Source organism: Sorex araneus, chromosome X, assembly GCF_027595985.1.
Source record: "Sorex araneus isolate mSorAra2 chromosome X, mSorAra2.pri, whole genome shotgun sequence".
Classification (NCBI taxonomy): Eukaryota; Metazoa; Chordata; class Mammalia; order Eulipotyphla; family Soricidae; genus Sorex; species Sorex araneus.
In genome coordinates this window covers 202,374,497-202,391,448 of record NC_073313.1, presented here as the reverse complement: position 1 = coordinate 202,391,448, position 16,952 = coordinate 202,374,497, and the positions used below count along the sequence as shown (strand labels likewise).

At 42.6% G+C, this 16,952-nt stretch overlaps 1 protein-coding gene across 1 annotated transcript in view; it reads left to right on the top strand.

Moving 5' to 3' along the window:
• Positions 1–16,952, top strand: part of STK39 (serine/threonine kinase 39) — a 296,613-nt gene that overhangs the window by 59,452 nt on the left and 220,209 nt on the right. The window contains exon 2 of the mRNA XM_055122270.1: positions 275–387. Within this exon, the coding sequence (XP_054978245.1) occupies positions 275–387 (113 nt within the window). The remainder of the gene's footprint in view (positions 1–274; positions 388–16,952) is intronic.

The window sequence follows — 16,952 nt, the reverse complement described above, 5'->3', positions numbered from 1 at the left end:
TCGATCTGGGTCACTGTGCAGTTTTGTCAGCCTCTGGTGGGAAGATAATTGTACCCTCTGGAAAAGTTCAATTTTCCATTTTTTTTCTCCCTTCCCCTGATAATTATTTTAGGATTTAAGGGACTCTTGAAAGGGTGTCAGGTGGAAATGTCTTAAATACTTTGAATAGAAGACTTAAAAAGCAAACACATGTTATTTATTGTTGAAGGGGGTCACAGACCGAAGCCAGACTGCATGCCATTTGATCGCGTATGTTGTTTTCATTTCGTTTCAGGCAGTGGAGCTACCGCTGTGGTTCAGGCCGCTCTGTGCAAACCCAGGCAAGAACGTGTAGCAATAAAGCGGATCAACCTGGAAAAATGCCAGACCAGTATGGACGAACTATTAGTAAGTAAAAGTGAAGCAGATATCATGGCCTGCTTTCCTTTACTCTTTCTTTTCTTTTTAATAGTTTATTGAATCACTGTGAGATAGTTACAAGTTTTCCTGTTTGGGTTACAATCACAACTCTTTATTTTCTTATACAGGAACATTCCCCATAGGCGTTTAGAGGGTCTAGGGTCCCTCCTGGGGCAGTGCTAGGTGGATAGTTTATTTATTTATTTTTTTCATTTTCTAATATTTAGAGTCACACTTGGAAGTGCTCAGGGCTTATTCTTGACTCTGTGCTCAGGGTTCATTCCTGGTGATGCTTCAGGGACCATATGGAGTTTTGGACATTGAACTCAGGATAGCTGTGTGCAAAGCAAGCACCCTATCTGCTACTATTGCTCTGGCCCCTTGGTGTGACAATAGTGACAATATAGAGCTTGGCCTGGTGATGAGGCGCTGAGGGCCACCAGGGCCATACCCAGTAATGTTGGGTTGGACCATGCAGTGCCAGTGACTGTACTCAGGCCTTTCCACATAGTAATTTGAGCTAGCTCCCTGCCCTCCATGATTGCCTTTCTGAACCCACACTGAACTCTGTGTGTGTGTGTGTGTGTGTGTGTGTGTGACATTGGGTTTGAGAAGCAGGAGACAAGAGAGCAAAGGCAACTTGGTGTTGTCTCTGATTTTGACGCATGAGTCTCTTGGAAAGCAGTATACACTGCTTTTTTCTCCCTGATGGTTTATACTGCCCCTTATGATCGTGTTGTGGAATGCACAGTTTACTTTGCTCCACAACGAGTGCTTTGCCTGTTCCTAATAATCTCCAGGCGGGGATAGTCTCAATGTTGACACTGCATTTTATAAAACTTGGGAAGACTAGGGTGACCTACAGTTCTATGATAACCAAGTGCAGAGTCAAACAGTGAGCTTTTGGCACACAGTCTAGAATTATGACACAAACAGGAATTACTCTCCAGCTTGTTAGTCACTTTGGCTTCAATAAATTAACACCACCTGTAAATTTTAGTTATTCAAAGTTCTGCCAGATAGCTTGCATTTCTCTAATAAGAAAGGTTTGTTTGTTTTTATACATGGCAACCATGTATTTCGTATTCTGACTGAAATGCAGTATTACATAAATAATTGGTGTTTGTTAGTATGGTTACGACCATAGTAGCATTGGTTGGTAGAATGAACATTTGCTTTTGGACTGACTCATTATTAAATGCATAACTTGGCAAGTGGCTATTAGTGGCCCAGCAATCTGTGAAGGGTTGAGAGTTTAATCTCATAAACATAGTTGTCATTTTGTCTGCTAATGCTCTTTCTTTTTTCTCCCCCTTTTGGCCATTTAATTGAGGATAATAGACAACTGCATTGGAGGAGTTAACTGACTGGTTATCCCAATACTAATCCCAGTACAAATATTAGTCCAATAGTTCCATACAAACTACAAAGTATAATGACAGTTGGCTCCAAATGAAGAAGCCTTTTGTTATATTCTACATTGGGAATGGAATGTCATTAACAAGAGCTTTTTGTCTTTACTCAGAATATAGCTTTTATTTCAGGCTTAATTACAGTACACTATAGTATAAATTAAGTACCAGGATAAAGCTGTACTTTTCCAGCTACGTTTGGCCTTACATTTTAAATTAGGCTACATGAGGCATAGATTTCACTGGGATTGAAAGAACAGATTGCTAGTTAAAACTCAGATTATAGCGAGAGCTACCACAAGTTAAAGTTAATGTAAAACATTTGCATAAATGTTTTCCTTCTCAAAATTTCAGCTGTGCTTTGTTAAAACTATTACTGTATACTTCTGTTACTTGCTCTCAGGGTGACCAGAAAAATTATGCCTTTGTCATCTGACCAGTTTTCAAGGTCACTTTCCTTGAATGGAAAAAGCACTGAGCAAACTCAAGGGAGAGTCCGGTCCTGCTTCTGCCACTAACTTGCTTTTTTGACTTTAGTTAAGTTACCTAACAGCTCCATATTATTTAAAAGGAGGGTTGACTTGGAAGCTCTTCAAGATCCCTTTAACAGTCTTCACTGTGTCTGGACTGAAGATACATTAATACACATGCACACGCACACAAGTATACATTTAAATTTAATCACTGTTTGGAAATATCATGCAAGAATTGGCTCAAGATAATTGTACTTGATTGAGATGCTCTGTTGGACGTCTCCTAGTCCTGTTTTTTTTTTTTTTTTTGCTACCCGAAGAATATTTATTTGAATATGTATAAGGCTTGTATGTACTTGAAACCTGACAGATAATTTGGGAATCAGCCTTCTAGGCAGATACTTTGGTCTCTGCCATGTTCCAAACTCTCAGTTGCCCAAAGCCTTCCTGACTTACCCATTACTTGCTTTTCCCCAGTCGACAGTCTTCACTGATGGGGACTGTGCATGTGTGCCCAGTGAGATCATCGGGGAGATCATCCAGTCACGTTTCCTCGGTTTTCCTGCTTCCAGGAAACACAATAGTGTAGTTTGGAGGCTCTCAGAACTTAGTGAGAGCTGTCAAGAGAAGGGCTGACACTGTTGGGCTTTGCTCAATCTGAGGTCATCTTATTAGCAGTCAGTTTATTTCTCTTATCCTTATGTTTCTCTTAATGCCCATGTCATTTTCATAACATATAGAGGCATCATCATCATTTAAAAGGTGTATCAGCTCATTTTTTCATCTCTTTTTGTCTTAAACCCTTGTCTTCTAATGTAATTTTCTAGAGGTAGGTGGTGGGGTGGAGTGAAACAGGGCAGGAGAGAGTGGCAGCTGTGTTTTTGGGTGTACCTACTCCCAGACCCTTCCTAGACAAAATGAAATGGAATTGACAGTACAGTCGGCCCTCAGTTCCTTGCATAAGAGATTGGGTGGAAGAGAGTTGCTGCAATCCTTCCAGGCTCTGAAACTGCTGTTGCTCACACTTCTTTTATTTCAGTAGTGTTTGGACATCTGGTATCCTGCTAATACTTTAATTCCACATAGGTGGAGTCCATTCAGGTTGGCGCTCTGCATAGTGGCACTAACTGCCCCATTTATTAACTGGAAACCATTGTTCTAATAGGAAATAATAGCCACTGTAACCTTTATCTTGTGGGGCTGTGAGGACATGGACGTGACAGTTGTCAGCTCTTCACTTGTCACTAGACTGAGCCTCTCCTGAGACTGGTACTTTTTACCTGCTACTCCCTGCCTTACCCCAACCCCCAACCCACCTTTGTCTTGGCTCCCACTACAAGTGCTCACAGAGAGGCTAGGTGTGATACAGCCTTTTCTGATGTTGGATCTCTGGACTCTGCTTTTTTGTGGTGGAGACTCTCCACCAGTTTTCCTCTGGCTGGGGAGTTTGTTCTAGGTTTGAGTGAAGAAGGAGTGAAGGTGGTTGAGAGTTTATTTATTTATTATTTATTTATTTATTTTTTAAAAATTAATTAATTTTTTTAATTAGTGAATTACCGTGAGGGTACAGTTACAGATTTAGATATTTTCATGCTCGTTTCCCTCTTACAATGTTCAAGAACCCATCCCTTCACCAGTGCCCATTCTCCACCACCAATGAACCCAGCATCCCTCGCACCCCCCAACGCCATCTCCCCCCACCCCACCCTGCCTCTGTGGCAGGGTATTCCCTTTTGTTCTCGGTGGTTGAGAGTTTTGAAGTGGAGTTAAAATCTCAGTGTTGATTTCTCTGTGAAAGAAGGGAGGAAAGAAATATGAGGCGTGATCACTGGTGTTAATGGTTAGTAATCTAGATAAAATATGCTGTGTGGGTGAAGTAAGTATTGTAATGTTCCTCAAAGTCTATGGAGTTACAGCTATAATAATTATTCTTTAATTGATTGCTATATGCTTACCATGGGCTGGAGTGATAGCACAGCGGGTAGGGCGTTTGCCTTGCATGTGGCTGACCCAAGTTCGATTCCTTCGCTCCTCTTGGAGAGCCTGGGAAGCTACCGAGAGTATCCCACCTGCACAGCAGAGCCTGGCAAGTTACTTGTGGTGTATTCAATATGCCAAAAAGCAGTAACAAGTCTCACAATGGAGACGATACCAGTGCCCACTCGAGCAAATCGGTGAGCAACGGGATGACAGTGATACAGTGATACTGGACATGTTTCTATCATGTGCTGCTCATTAAAAAGGATGAGTTTCAGGTATCTGTAGGGGAGGCTGAAACTCTTAAGCTTATTGAAAATATATTTTAGCTCAATAGCAATTAAATCAGAACATCCTTGAATATTTACACTGGCTTCACAAACTTCGCTTGTATCACTTGTCATAATGATACAAAGACAAAATTTAATTTCTCTTAAGTTTTTTCCTACATATTCTTTCTTTTGGTTTGTTTTTGCTTTGGGAGGCTACACTCGATGATGCTCAGGGGTATCTCCTGGCTCTGTGCTCAGGAATTACTCTTTTTTTTTTTGCTTTTTGGGTCACACCCGGTGATGCACAGGGGTTACTCCTGGCTCTGCACTCAGGAATTACCCCTGGCGTTGCTCAGGGGACCATATGGGATGCTGGGATTCGAACCTGGGTCGGCCGCGTGCAAGGCAAACGCCCTACCCGCTGTGCTATCGCTCCAGCCCCTCAGGAATTACTCTTGGCAGTGCTCCAGGAAGCACATGTGGTGCTGGGGATTGAACTGGGGTCATCCCAACATATAAAGCAAGTGCCCTACCTGCTGTACTATCTCTGGCACCTATTCTTTTATAATTTCATATGACCTTTACTATACCCAGATCATCTGGGTATGATGACATTGCTGTTTTTTTTTTTTCTAGAAGGTAGGCTGGAGAGATAGTACATGAGGTAAGGTGTATCTTGTACATGGCATAACATATGATCCCCCAAGAACAAGGGGAATCCCTTGTTCCATTTCTCAGCCCGAGAAGTTACACAAGGAATCTCCTAACATCAGGTATAATCCTATTAACATGACAAAAAAATTGCTCTCTTGTCAGTATTATACCAAAAATTTCCCCCTATTAGCCTAGACATGTTACTAACCACATCATTACTATCAAATACAGATGGAGGCCAAGGTAGACTTAACGTAAAAACAACTGTAAAAATTTATTGCCTACTCATCAGTTGCCCATATAGGATTCTGGGTATAGGTGCTCTTGGGTACAGAGTCAGGAATAACTCCTGAGCACCACAGGGTGTGATCCACCCCACCCCTCTCGTATTTTCCCCCAGAAGCCAAAGGGCTATTAATGGTATGTTCTGTATTACTGACCATTTAACCTAGACACTCCATCCTGACTTATTAAACCTGTGTGCTTTATGAGGTTTGCTAGTCCTACTTTTGTTGTTGACTCCAAATATTTCAAACCGACAGTGGTATAAATTATTGATTATAGTTTAACACTCTCTGGGAGATGTCTTTAGTTTTCAAACATGCTGACTTCATAATTTTTGTTGTTTGGGGGGCCACACCTGTCAGTGCTTGAGGACTATTCCCAGCTCAGTATTTGTGTCTTGCTCCTGGGGGGCTGGAATATGTGTGTGTGTCAGGGATAGAATCAGGCCTCCTGCATGCTCAGCCTTTAGACACTAACTTCTTCTCCCCCTCTCCCCTCCCCTCCCCTCCCCTCCCCTCCCCTCCCCTCTCCTCCCCTCTCCTCTCCTCTCCTCCCCTCCCCTCCCCTCCTCTCCCCTCCCCTCCCCTCTCCTCCCCTCCCCTTCCCTCCTCTCCCCTCTCCTCTCCTCCCCTCCCCTCCCCTCCTCTCCCCTCTTCTTCTCCCCTCCCTCCCTTCCTTCCCCCTCCCTTCCTCCCCTCCCTCCCTTCCCTCCCTCCCTCCCTCCCTCCCTCCCTTTCTTCCTTTCTTCCTTCCTGTGTCACACCAGCGATGCTCAGGAGTTACTCCTGGATCTACACTCAGAAATTTTACTTCTGATGGTGGTGGTAGACTACATGGGACGCAGGAGATCGAACTCTGGGCTGGCTGCATATAAGACAAATGCCCCATCCACTGTACTATCACTCTAGCCCCTGCCAGTCTCAGTCCTGAACTGGAAAAAATCTGGCATTTGCCTTTCTCTTTCGGCATCATCTTTACATCTTTATAGTGAACTTTCTCTTTCTCATTGACAGTATTGTAGATAAATCAGGAGGTGACTATCCTGGGGGGGGAGGGGGAGTCTTTGCATTGTTTTGTTTTCCACTACAGTGTTATTTTATTGTTCATTCTCATTTCCCTTGGTCTGCTATTTGCTTCCTCTTTCTCTCCCTCCCTTTCTTCTTCCCTCTACAAATCAGTGAATTAACTATGATTAATAAGTTCTTTCAGAGAGTATAGCTCTACATATTTGCTTTGTCTAATGATCATTTGAGAGAATAGTTATCTCCTAATAACTTTCTGACATAGCATACTATAATTTTAAATTCAATAATAGTATTTGGGGCTGTTTCTCCGGTCATATGGGTTTTTTCCTCCCTTGAGGGCTATAAATCATACTTTTAAGCTGCAGGACTGAGTTCCGTCTTGGGTACTGCATGATCCCCTGAGCACTGCCAGGAATAGACCCCCCTTCCCCCACCTTCAGCACTAGTGGGTGAAGACCACGCACCAAAAAGTTAAATAGCACAAAACATGCATTTTTGCATTGGTTTCACCATTCTCTGTGATTATACTAGTTCTTTTGCAGATCTTATTTATTGTGGAAAAAAATACTATATCATTACATATGGTAGTAGGCTGCATTGGTTGGTTCCTGTAGTCTTTTATATTCAGGGTTGCTATAGTATTAAAATACTTGCCTACTTCACTAACAGTAGTGCAATTTTGAGCATTTCAGATAACAAGCATTACATGTTCTTATGTCATCTGCCTTTTGCTACTTGGCTTTGTAATCATTTTGTGGTGATTTCCCCAAGTGCAGTCCATTTGAAAGCTGGATGGGAGATTTTGAAAGTATTAATTTTTTTTTAAATTAAGAGAATAAATATAACAGTTGCAAAACAATTTTATTTTTGAAGTTATATTAATTTAAGAGTATGTATTTACTTGTACACAGTTTAATTTGCTCTTAAGTGTTCTCGTGCATTTATTAGAACTAATTTACTAGTGTGATTAGCATCTCATTATTTCTCAAAAGAGCGAGTAAAAGTGAGCATTGCCAGGACACATGTTTATGGATTTACACATTCTCAGTAACAAGGAAATTAACACACAGTAATTTTCAGGGAAGGAAGAACTATAGGCAGTATTCTATATTGCCCACCATATTGTTTTTGTATCGCACTTCTGCCATCCTCACAGACTTCTGGAAAATGTTGCTTGAGTTGAGACAAATGATCTTGTTCTTTCCTTTATTATCTTTCTCATCCTGGCTTGGGTATTTCCACAGTTAATTAAGCTGCTGCTGAAAAAGGAGGACTCTCAAATACTCAGGGAGTAAGAAAGAGAGTGTCGGGCAGTTTCCACTCCCCAAACTGCAGTGTGTACCCCAAGTGAAACAGGGCGATTGCCAGAAGGACACATTCCACTTCTCATTCTCTTCATCTGGTGATGAAGCCAGAGATAGCAGCTGTGCTGTAAGTTAGTTGGCGTGCTGGTTCTCAGCTACATAAATCGGCTGATAATAATTGCCCACTTTTGTATTTAATGAGGTCTTGGACTTTTCTCTTCCCAGTTCTGCCAGTCACAGCAGTTAACGAATCAAATAGCATTGTTGAAGACTAACCCGAATTCAGATTCTGTGGTGGCCTTAAAACCTGAAAGCTTTCAAACAGAATCCATAAGGAATTGTTTCAAGTGCTTAGTGAAGATGCTTTTTTTTGGGGGGGGGAGGGGGGTCAGTTCTGAAAGAAAATATCTTTCTGTAGTATTGAGTTTTCCCCTTGGATTTTAACTTCACTGTTTTAGTGTTTTTTATTCTTTATCCTTTCCTTCTCTTTGTTTCTTCTAAAGGAATAATTATATCAATGGATTTTAAGTTTCCAGGCAGAAATCTTCAGGTTTTTAATGCAGAACTTATCAGAAGTGTCAAACCTGTGTATCATAATATGACAAGTAGGTCCCCAGTATGAACGTTAGCGAGTAGGTATTTGCCTGCCCACAGTGATCTCCCTGCTGATTTTAAAGCATTTTACACACCTCCAACTCCTATCATACCTTTTACAATGGCTTTCTCTCCAATTTTAACTTTTCTCTGCAAATACTAGCAAAAACGAAATCTTGTCTCCCTCTTTTAAAATTTCTTAAAAATGTTTCCCTGGGGGCGGAGAGATACCTCCAGTAGGAGGTAAGGTGCTGGGTTCGACTGGATTCGATCTCTGGCACCCTCAATGATCCCCTGAGATTACCAGGAGTAAGCCCTAAGCACTTTTGTGGCTGGGGTCCCAAAGCAAAAAAAAAAAAAAAAAAGCAAAAAAGTTTGCCTGTCTTCAGAAAATTTAGATTTTTTCCAATTTCTTACTCTGCTTTCATTTGGACTGTACTTGTACAGACACCAAATCACACAAAACTAACTACAAAGCTAAATGGAAGGGGACATTAGTAGGTTCATTTCTATGTGGTACAAATCAGAATACTTGTCTTACTTTTTCTTTTTTCTTTCTTTTTTTTTTTTTTTGCTTTTTGGGTCATAGCCGGTGATGCACAGGGGTTACTCCTGGCTCCTTCACTCAGGAATTTTTCCTGGTGGTGCTCGGGAGACCATATGGGATGTTGGGAATCGAACCCGGGCTGGCCACGTGCAAGGCAAACTCCCTGTCTGCTTCGCTATTGCTCCAGCCCATCTTACTTTTTGAATAGTTTTTTCCCTTTTGCTACTCTTACTCTAAAATAACAGGTCCTGATAGATAGGACAAAGGCCAAGGCACTTGCTTATTTAGCGTGCTTCTCAGGCTGTGGCTGCAGCTTTACTTTAGTTCTATTTTGAATCCGAGCACTCTAGATGTGGCCTTTGAGCATTCCTGGGTGAGGCTCACCCCAAAAAAAGTAAATAAAGAGGCAAAAACTTGTTATAATATGTAGTATGTAACTTGTTATTGTTTTTGTTTTGTCTCCGGGATGCACACATAATTTCTTTTTGTGGAGGGCCTCACCCAGGGCTAATTCCTGGCTCTGCAGTCAGGGACTAGTCTTGGCATCGTGGAGGTGCTCCAGGGACCATATGGAGTGCAGGGGGTTTAGACTCAGGTTGGCTACATGCAAGGTAAGCAGCCTACCCTCTCCCTATAATAATGTTTTATAATTAAAAAGAATCTTGTCATACTTTATTTTTATTAAGTTTGAAAATGACAGTCCAAAAAAATTCACTGGTCTTCCAAAGACTTTGTCAGTCTTTTTCTTCCATTTCTAGGCTGACATTTGTAATGGTTGAAGTTTATGTGCCTTTTTTTTCTTTGTAAAAATTATTCAGCCACATTCCAGTATTGGGTTACATGTGAATATTTTGAGGTTGCCCTTCATAATGATATTGAGGTTAGGGAAGTGCAAGGCTGAGAATGATGGTTTCTGTAAACTGTTTCAATTTATCTCTTTATAGGATGTAATTCCTGTCATTTAAGGAATTCTTTCAAAGCTTAGAGTGTACCACATACATTTTAAAGATGCATTTGTCTACCTTTCACATGTGAGAATATATGTTTTATTTGATGATACCTGTACATCAAATTTTAATATAATATAAATATCCTGTTTTTTTTTTTTTTTACGATGCTGTTGCAATGTATAAATGTACCCAGGAGGTAGATGTTTCAGCATTTCATTACCAGAATAACACATCTCAGGCTTAACTAGAAAGCAGTGGTTCTCAACCTTGGCTGCACAGTAGAAATCACCTGGGAGCTTTTGAAAAAATCCATTCCCAGTTTGTATCCTAAACCAATTTACATCAGTGTCCCTGGGGCTGGTATACAGGCTTTGGTATTTTTCAAAACTCCCCAGTCTATTTCAATGTGCAGCCAAGGCTGAGAACCACTGCTTCAGAATAAAGTTAGAAATAGCATCTGCTCAGATTTCACTGCACGTGATATTGGAGCTTGAGTAGGTTTGATTTCTTAACCAAGGCAGTGGGGGATATTTTTGCCACCAATATCAGATAAAGAAGAACTTATTTAGTATTTGCATAAGTTGTGAAAATGTGCTACTTTGGCTAAGCATAATTTAATCATTTGAAGTCAGAGTCAATTTAAATTGTTCCCTTTCAACGATAGGAATAACTTTCCTTTTAGTGCCATGTGACTCTGACAGTTTCAGGGACAGAAGGACACTAAGGTTTAACTTTTTCGTGATTCTTCCATCTTCAAATCCTTTACTTGTTTGAAATATATATTTTATGAGATGAATGATGATGATGATGATGATGATGATGATGATTATGTTGCTTTTTGGGTCACACCCGGCAATGCACAGGGGTCACCTCTGGCTTTGCACTCAGGAATTACCCCTGGCAGTGCTCAGGGGACCATATGGAATTCTGAGAATTGAACCTGGATCGGCCGCGTGCAAGGCAAACGCCCTACCTGCTGTGCTATCGCTCCAGCCCGAAATATATATTTAGACTGTTGATTCCAAGAGGGTTTGCAACAGCTTACTAGGACACAGAAAGCCTACCATAATTAGACACACAGAAAATAATCAGAAAGAAATATAATAAGGAACCGTGTCCTCAGAAATACAGCTAAAAAGTCATGGCCCAATGGCCAATGCGCTGTTAGTGTTACCAGCCCTGTCTTGAGCCAGCAGGCATCCAGCACTCTGCATCTGCAGGAGAAGGTGATGGATAGAACCAGCACCTTCTTCTCTGTGCCTGAGGCTTAGTCAAGGAACCTGACACACTGGAGACTAGTAATCAGTGTCGAGAAAGAAATGGGATGCCCACACACGAAGAAGAAATTGACTAGGAAGAGATTAACCTCTAACATTTATGTTCTGAACTAGGCACTCTGCTAATTTTATAGCAGTCCTTTGTAGATGGCATTATGAAGCTCCTTTTACAGAAAAGCAAACAAGTTCAAAGCTAGCTCTAGCTCTTTTTAGGTGGTACCTGGTCTTTGCTCATACTCTGTACTTTTGTAGGAAAAATATTTTTTTGGGGAGGGGCATTAACATCCAGCAGTGCTTAGGGCTTACTCCTGACTCTGTGCTCAAGAATCACACTTGGTGGGCTCCAGGAATCATATGTGGTGCCTGAGACTGCATGGCAAGCCCCCTACCTGCCATACTATCGCTTCTACTTCTTTGGTCCCTATAGGAAAAATGTCTTCATGGGGGAGAGGATGGTTAAGGGAAAACAGAGGCCATGAATGGGGCTGGAGAGATAATACAGCGAGCTGTTCCTGGGCTCAATTCCCAGAACCCCAAATAGTCTCCCAAGCCCATCAGGAGTGATCCTTGAGCATGGAGCCAGTGCCTTGAACCCTGCTGGGTATGGTTGACCCCTGACCCCCCAGCCCTCCAACAAAAGGCCATGAAGAGCATTAGACAGTCACTGTCACTGTCATCCCATTGCTCATCGATTTGTTTGAGCAGGCACCAGTAACATCTCTCATTGAGAGACTTATTGTTACTGTTTTTGGCATATCCAATATGCACGGGTAGCTTGCCAGGTTCTGCCACATGGGCTCGATACTCTTGGTAACTTACCGGGCTCTCTGAGAGGGGTGGAGGAATCAAATTCGGGTCGGCCACATGAAAGGTGAATGCCCGACCGCTGTGCTATCGCTCCAGCCCGCATTAGACAGTATCTCGTAAATATCTGTATAATTCTCTCCTCTCATTTTCCCAGGTTTTTATTTCTTGGAGGTGTCGGTGTTTCTTCCCCCACCTAACCTATCATATTTCCAGGGTAGGATGTTTGAAGTTTTTCATATCCCCCACCATACCCAAAAGGTCCTCTCTGGCCACACCGTGGCCGGGCACTCTGGGCTGGGCTGGCAGGGCTGTGGGCATGTGTGCGCCTCCCGCTTTGATCTATCTTCCACCCACAGGGCTCCCAGCCCAGGGAGGGATGCTGCCGCATTTCAGCAGACAGGAAGGCCTTTTCCTTGCAGCCCCCTTCCGGGTCCACTGCCCACTCCTGTGAAATTTCTCAGCAGCTTGCTGAGCAGACATAAGCCTGGGGAAGACCGGCTGGTGTTCAGGGCCGGTCAGGGCCCTGGCTGACAACTGCAGGGCAGCTGGGTGCTGCCTTGATTTCCAGAGTTTCCTGAGCGCTCCCGACTTTGGCCTTGTGCTTTTCTCGCTTTCTTTTTCTTTTCCCGCACCCTCTATCCTACATCTGTGCTGTGGAAACCACTTTCATATTTCAGTCTCCCTGGTTCCCAACATTGCGCCCCAGCCTTTCAGGCTTGCCGAGGCAGTACCGCTGCACCTGCACTCTGACTTGAACCTCCTAGCCTCTTTGTGGGTCCCTTCGGTCCTCTTTGCTCCCGCCAGTGGTGTCCGCTTTCAACATCAGCATCCCCGTGACACATGTGAGAACTGCAGCTTGGCAGGTCCCACCCAGTCCCACCAGATCCACGTTCACACCTCTACCCCGTGACCTGCGGGCATTTGAGCGGTGCTGTTCTCACTGGCACTGCTTCCGTGATGGTGATGTCCTGATAAAGGGACAAGAGGGTTAGAACCTGTTCCTCATGTAAGAAGAATCAGATTCAGCATTTCTCTCCATTTATATTAATCTTTGGGCAGTAATTTGTAGGGACTAAAACTAGTGATCATGTTTGGGAACAAATGACTTTGCCTACCCACATGAGCAAAGTTTAGGCACTGGGATCAGCTTGGATAATTCCATTGCCAGACTCTTTAAAAATATTTTGAATAACTACCCTGTTTTTTGGTTGTTTTGTGTTTTTATTTTTCTGGGGGACCATTCCCACTAATACTCAGGAATAACTCCTGGCTCTGCACTCAGGGATCACCTCTGGCCATCTCTCCATCTCCTAATCCCTGTTTTGGAAAGAAATATAGTGGTGGTGGTTCAGGAGGGGGGCTTAAGTGAGATATAGGGATAGGGACTTAGGCACTTGCCTTGTATGCTGCCAACTCTAGTTCAATTCTTGGCACAGTGCATGGACTGCTAGGAGTAATCCCTGAGCCCAGAGACAGAAGTAAATCCTGAACACTGTTGGGTGTGAGCCATTCCGCCCCCTCTCCAAAAAATGAAAAGAAAAGACATGAAGGGTAATTGTTTGGTGGGAAGTCTATTCGATCAGAGACATATTAATATTCTTCAACACTTGAAGCATTAAGGGGCCAAAGAGAGGAGAGAGGCTAGGGTGCTTGCCTTGCATGCAGCCAATCCAGCTTCAATCTTAGGACCTCATATGCTCCACTGGATCCCACCAGGAGTGATCTCTGAGTGTGGAGCCAGGAGTAAGCCTGGAGCACTGCTGGGGGTAATCCCAAAACAGTTAAATAAATAAATACATAAATGAAATATCTGTACATTTGTCATGGTCTGTTTGGACAGTTTTAACAAAAATGCTAGGGTAGTGGTATGGAGCTCTTATAAATATTGGGAAGGTATTGCTTAGGGCCAGGTGGTTGGGTAGGGATGCTCTTCCCGGCTGCATGCTTTTCTGTGTCCTCACATGGCCCCGGGGCAAATGAACTGCATGGTGTGGGGGTGGGGCGTGGAGAGGGGAGGTCTTCTTATCAGTGCGTTAATCTTCACATTCTCATGATCTATCACCCCTTGAAGCTCCACCTCTTAATACCAATGACTGAGGAAATTTGGGGCTACACAAGCATTCAGATTCTAGTAAATATATAAAGAGGAATTTTGTTGCTTCCTGGAAGGCAACTAAGCAAAAAATTTTTTTTTTTAAATTTATGTATCAATAGATTGACACCAAGGCTGCAATTTTTGTTTCCTTAGCTACATCCAAATATGAGTCACTGGTAGTATACACTGATGTCACCATGTTCAAATAGGGTTGGATAGCACTGATTTCTTCCTCTTTATAATTGTAACCTTGCTTGTGGAAATAGTACTCATGAAAGCTCAGTGAGAGCACTGTCACACAACCCAAGGCAGAATGACCCGTGCTCTCCCTCAGGGCAGGGTTCATTGTGTCTTTTACAGGCCAGACTGCAGGGAAAGGCAGTGCAGGTGAGTGAATGTTGTAGGCAGGAGAGGGCTGAGCCCTTGAGCTGAGTGGTGATGGGAGGCTGTGATGCTGCATGCAAGAATGTGGTTTGTGCAATTAGACCAACATAAGACCCTCCCAGTTCTCCACCTGTTCTTCCATCTGCCCTCACACTGCTCTTAAGAGGAGAAGTGTTGGTGAGGGTAGTATCTGTGCTCCCTTGATTCTCTTCTTTTAAATCCTCAGGACATTTAAATCCTCTGATACCTTAAACTTTGAAGGAACAGAATTTGATACATTTTATCCATAATTAAAAGTGTGTGTGTCTCTCTCACACATACACACACATACATACACACACTCATGCATGCATACGTGCATGCATGCACATACATGTGCTTTCTATAATACGAATACGATACTCTGTGTAGGAAGTTACACCAACTATTTCAATGGAAGAATTAAAAACCGTGTTTTTCCAGACTTTGACCCAGCTCTGCTTCAATGCAGAAGAATTTTCTCTCCTATGAGCATTGGTTGTTTATTGTGCAATTTGATTGATGATTTAGAAGTTTGGCGTTGGAAAGGCATTCATTTACATTGAATAAAAAAATGGTGAGAATGTGGAGCATGTGTGCTTTGCAGAAACATTACTCTCCATTCTGTGAACAAGGGGCATCTGTTTCAACTGGACCCTACCTAATGCCGCTGGCATTCCCAGTAGGCTGGCTCTGCCCTGAGCAGATGCTGGAACAGGCAGGGCCTGAACAGTGTTCATTTCTCCTTCAGAAGCAACTTAGTGTCAAAAGCCAACAGCAGAAAACAGATGGGAACCTGACCTCCATTGGGTTTCAGGTCTTATTTACTGAATGGGAGTTGCTGAATTGAAAACTGTTAGATTTCGGAAGCCTGTAGTCAGTGAAATAGATCATAAAAGTGAAGAAGGAAAAAATGTGAACACAATGAAAAAAAATATAAACAAATGAGAGAGTTTCTTAGAAGCTAATCCTTTTGGCCAGATGCATACTACAATAAATGGCACTGTCCTCCCATTGTTCATCGATTTGCTTGAGTGGGCACCAGTAATGTCTCCGTTGTGAGACTTGTTACTGTTTTTGGCATATCGAATATGCCACGGGTAGCTTGCCAGGCTCTGAGATACTCTCGGTAGCTTGCCGGGCTCTCTGAGAGGAATCGAACCCAGGTTGGTCGAGTGCAAAGCGAACGCCCTACCCGTTGTGCTATCGCTCCGCCCACAACAATAAATATAAAGAATTAAATATGAGTTACATACCATAATGTTTTGGCCAAGTTATTTCACCTCTAGGATCCTCTTGGTAATTTGAGGATTATAGCACTTGATATCTATAACAAATTAGAATATTCTGTCTGGGCAACTTTAAGTCAATTTAGTTAACTAGAAGCTTGTTATAAGCCGTTACAAGACTATTTGCATGATCCCCAAATGCATTTTTCTTTTATCATGAAAACATGATAAAAATGCTTCTTTTTAATGATGTGGGTTATTTAACTAGTTAAATAAATTAGTACCCAATTACTAGTGGGTAATTCTTGTGCTTTGTTTTTGTTTGGAGGCCACGCCTGGCAGTGTCCAGGGCTTCCTCCTGGCTCTTCGCTCAGGGACCACTCCTAGTTGTACTTAGAAGACAATAAGGGGTATGAGGGATTTAGCCCAGGCTGGCCATGTGCAAGGAAAGCACTCTGCCTGTTGTACTATCTTTCTGGCCCTGATTCTTGTGCTTTTGGATAGCACTTTAAAAGGGACTTACGTTGACCTGGTAGATTTTATTGATGCTTAGTATTTAACCGGACCTATACAGGAGACATTTGGCATCACTTAAAAATAATACTCCAAATCCGATATGAACTGGAATATTGCAGAAAAAAAGAGTGCTTTAATAAAGCATGTGTATATGAAACACTGGGGTGGGGAGTGGGCAGGCAGATCAACAGTACAATGAATAGCATGTTTGCCTTGCATATGGCTGACCAGGTTCAATCTTGGCATCCCATATGGTCCCTTGAGTGATATCTGAGTGCAGAACTAGGAATAAGGCTTAAACACTGCTGGGTATGGCCCCCAAACCAAAAACATTAAAAAAAAAAGAACACCTTTTTTAGTGTGTGGGGGGAGGTGTTATCGAGAGTAGCTGAGTAGTATTTCTAAAACTGTGATTCACAAAAGCATTATTTTCCTATGACGTTAGTGTGGATTTAATTATGGCATCTCACTATAGGACTTATCAGAAGCTTTGGCAGTACCAATATTCCCAGTGATTCACAAAAGCATTATTTTCATCTAATGTTAGTGTGGATTTAATTACGGCAGCTTACTGCAGGAGTTATCAGAACCTTGGCAATACTTGAATACTTGGCAATCCAGAGAATACTCCCCATGATTCTTTGTTTGGGGGCTTCCCAAGCAGTGCTTAGGAGGAACAGTTGGGGAGGGGGTGGTGGCGGTACAGATAGTACTTGCTCCAGCTGAAGAGGCTG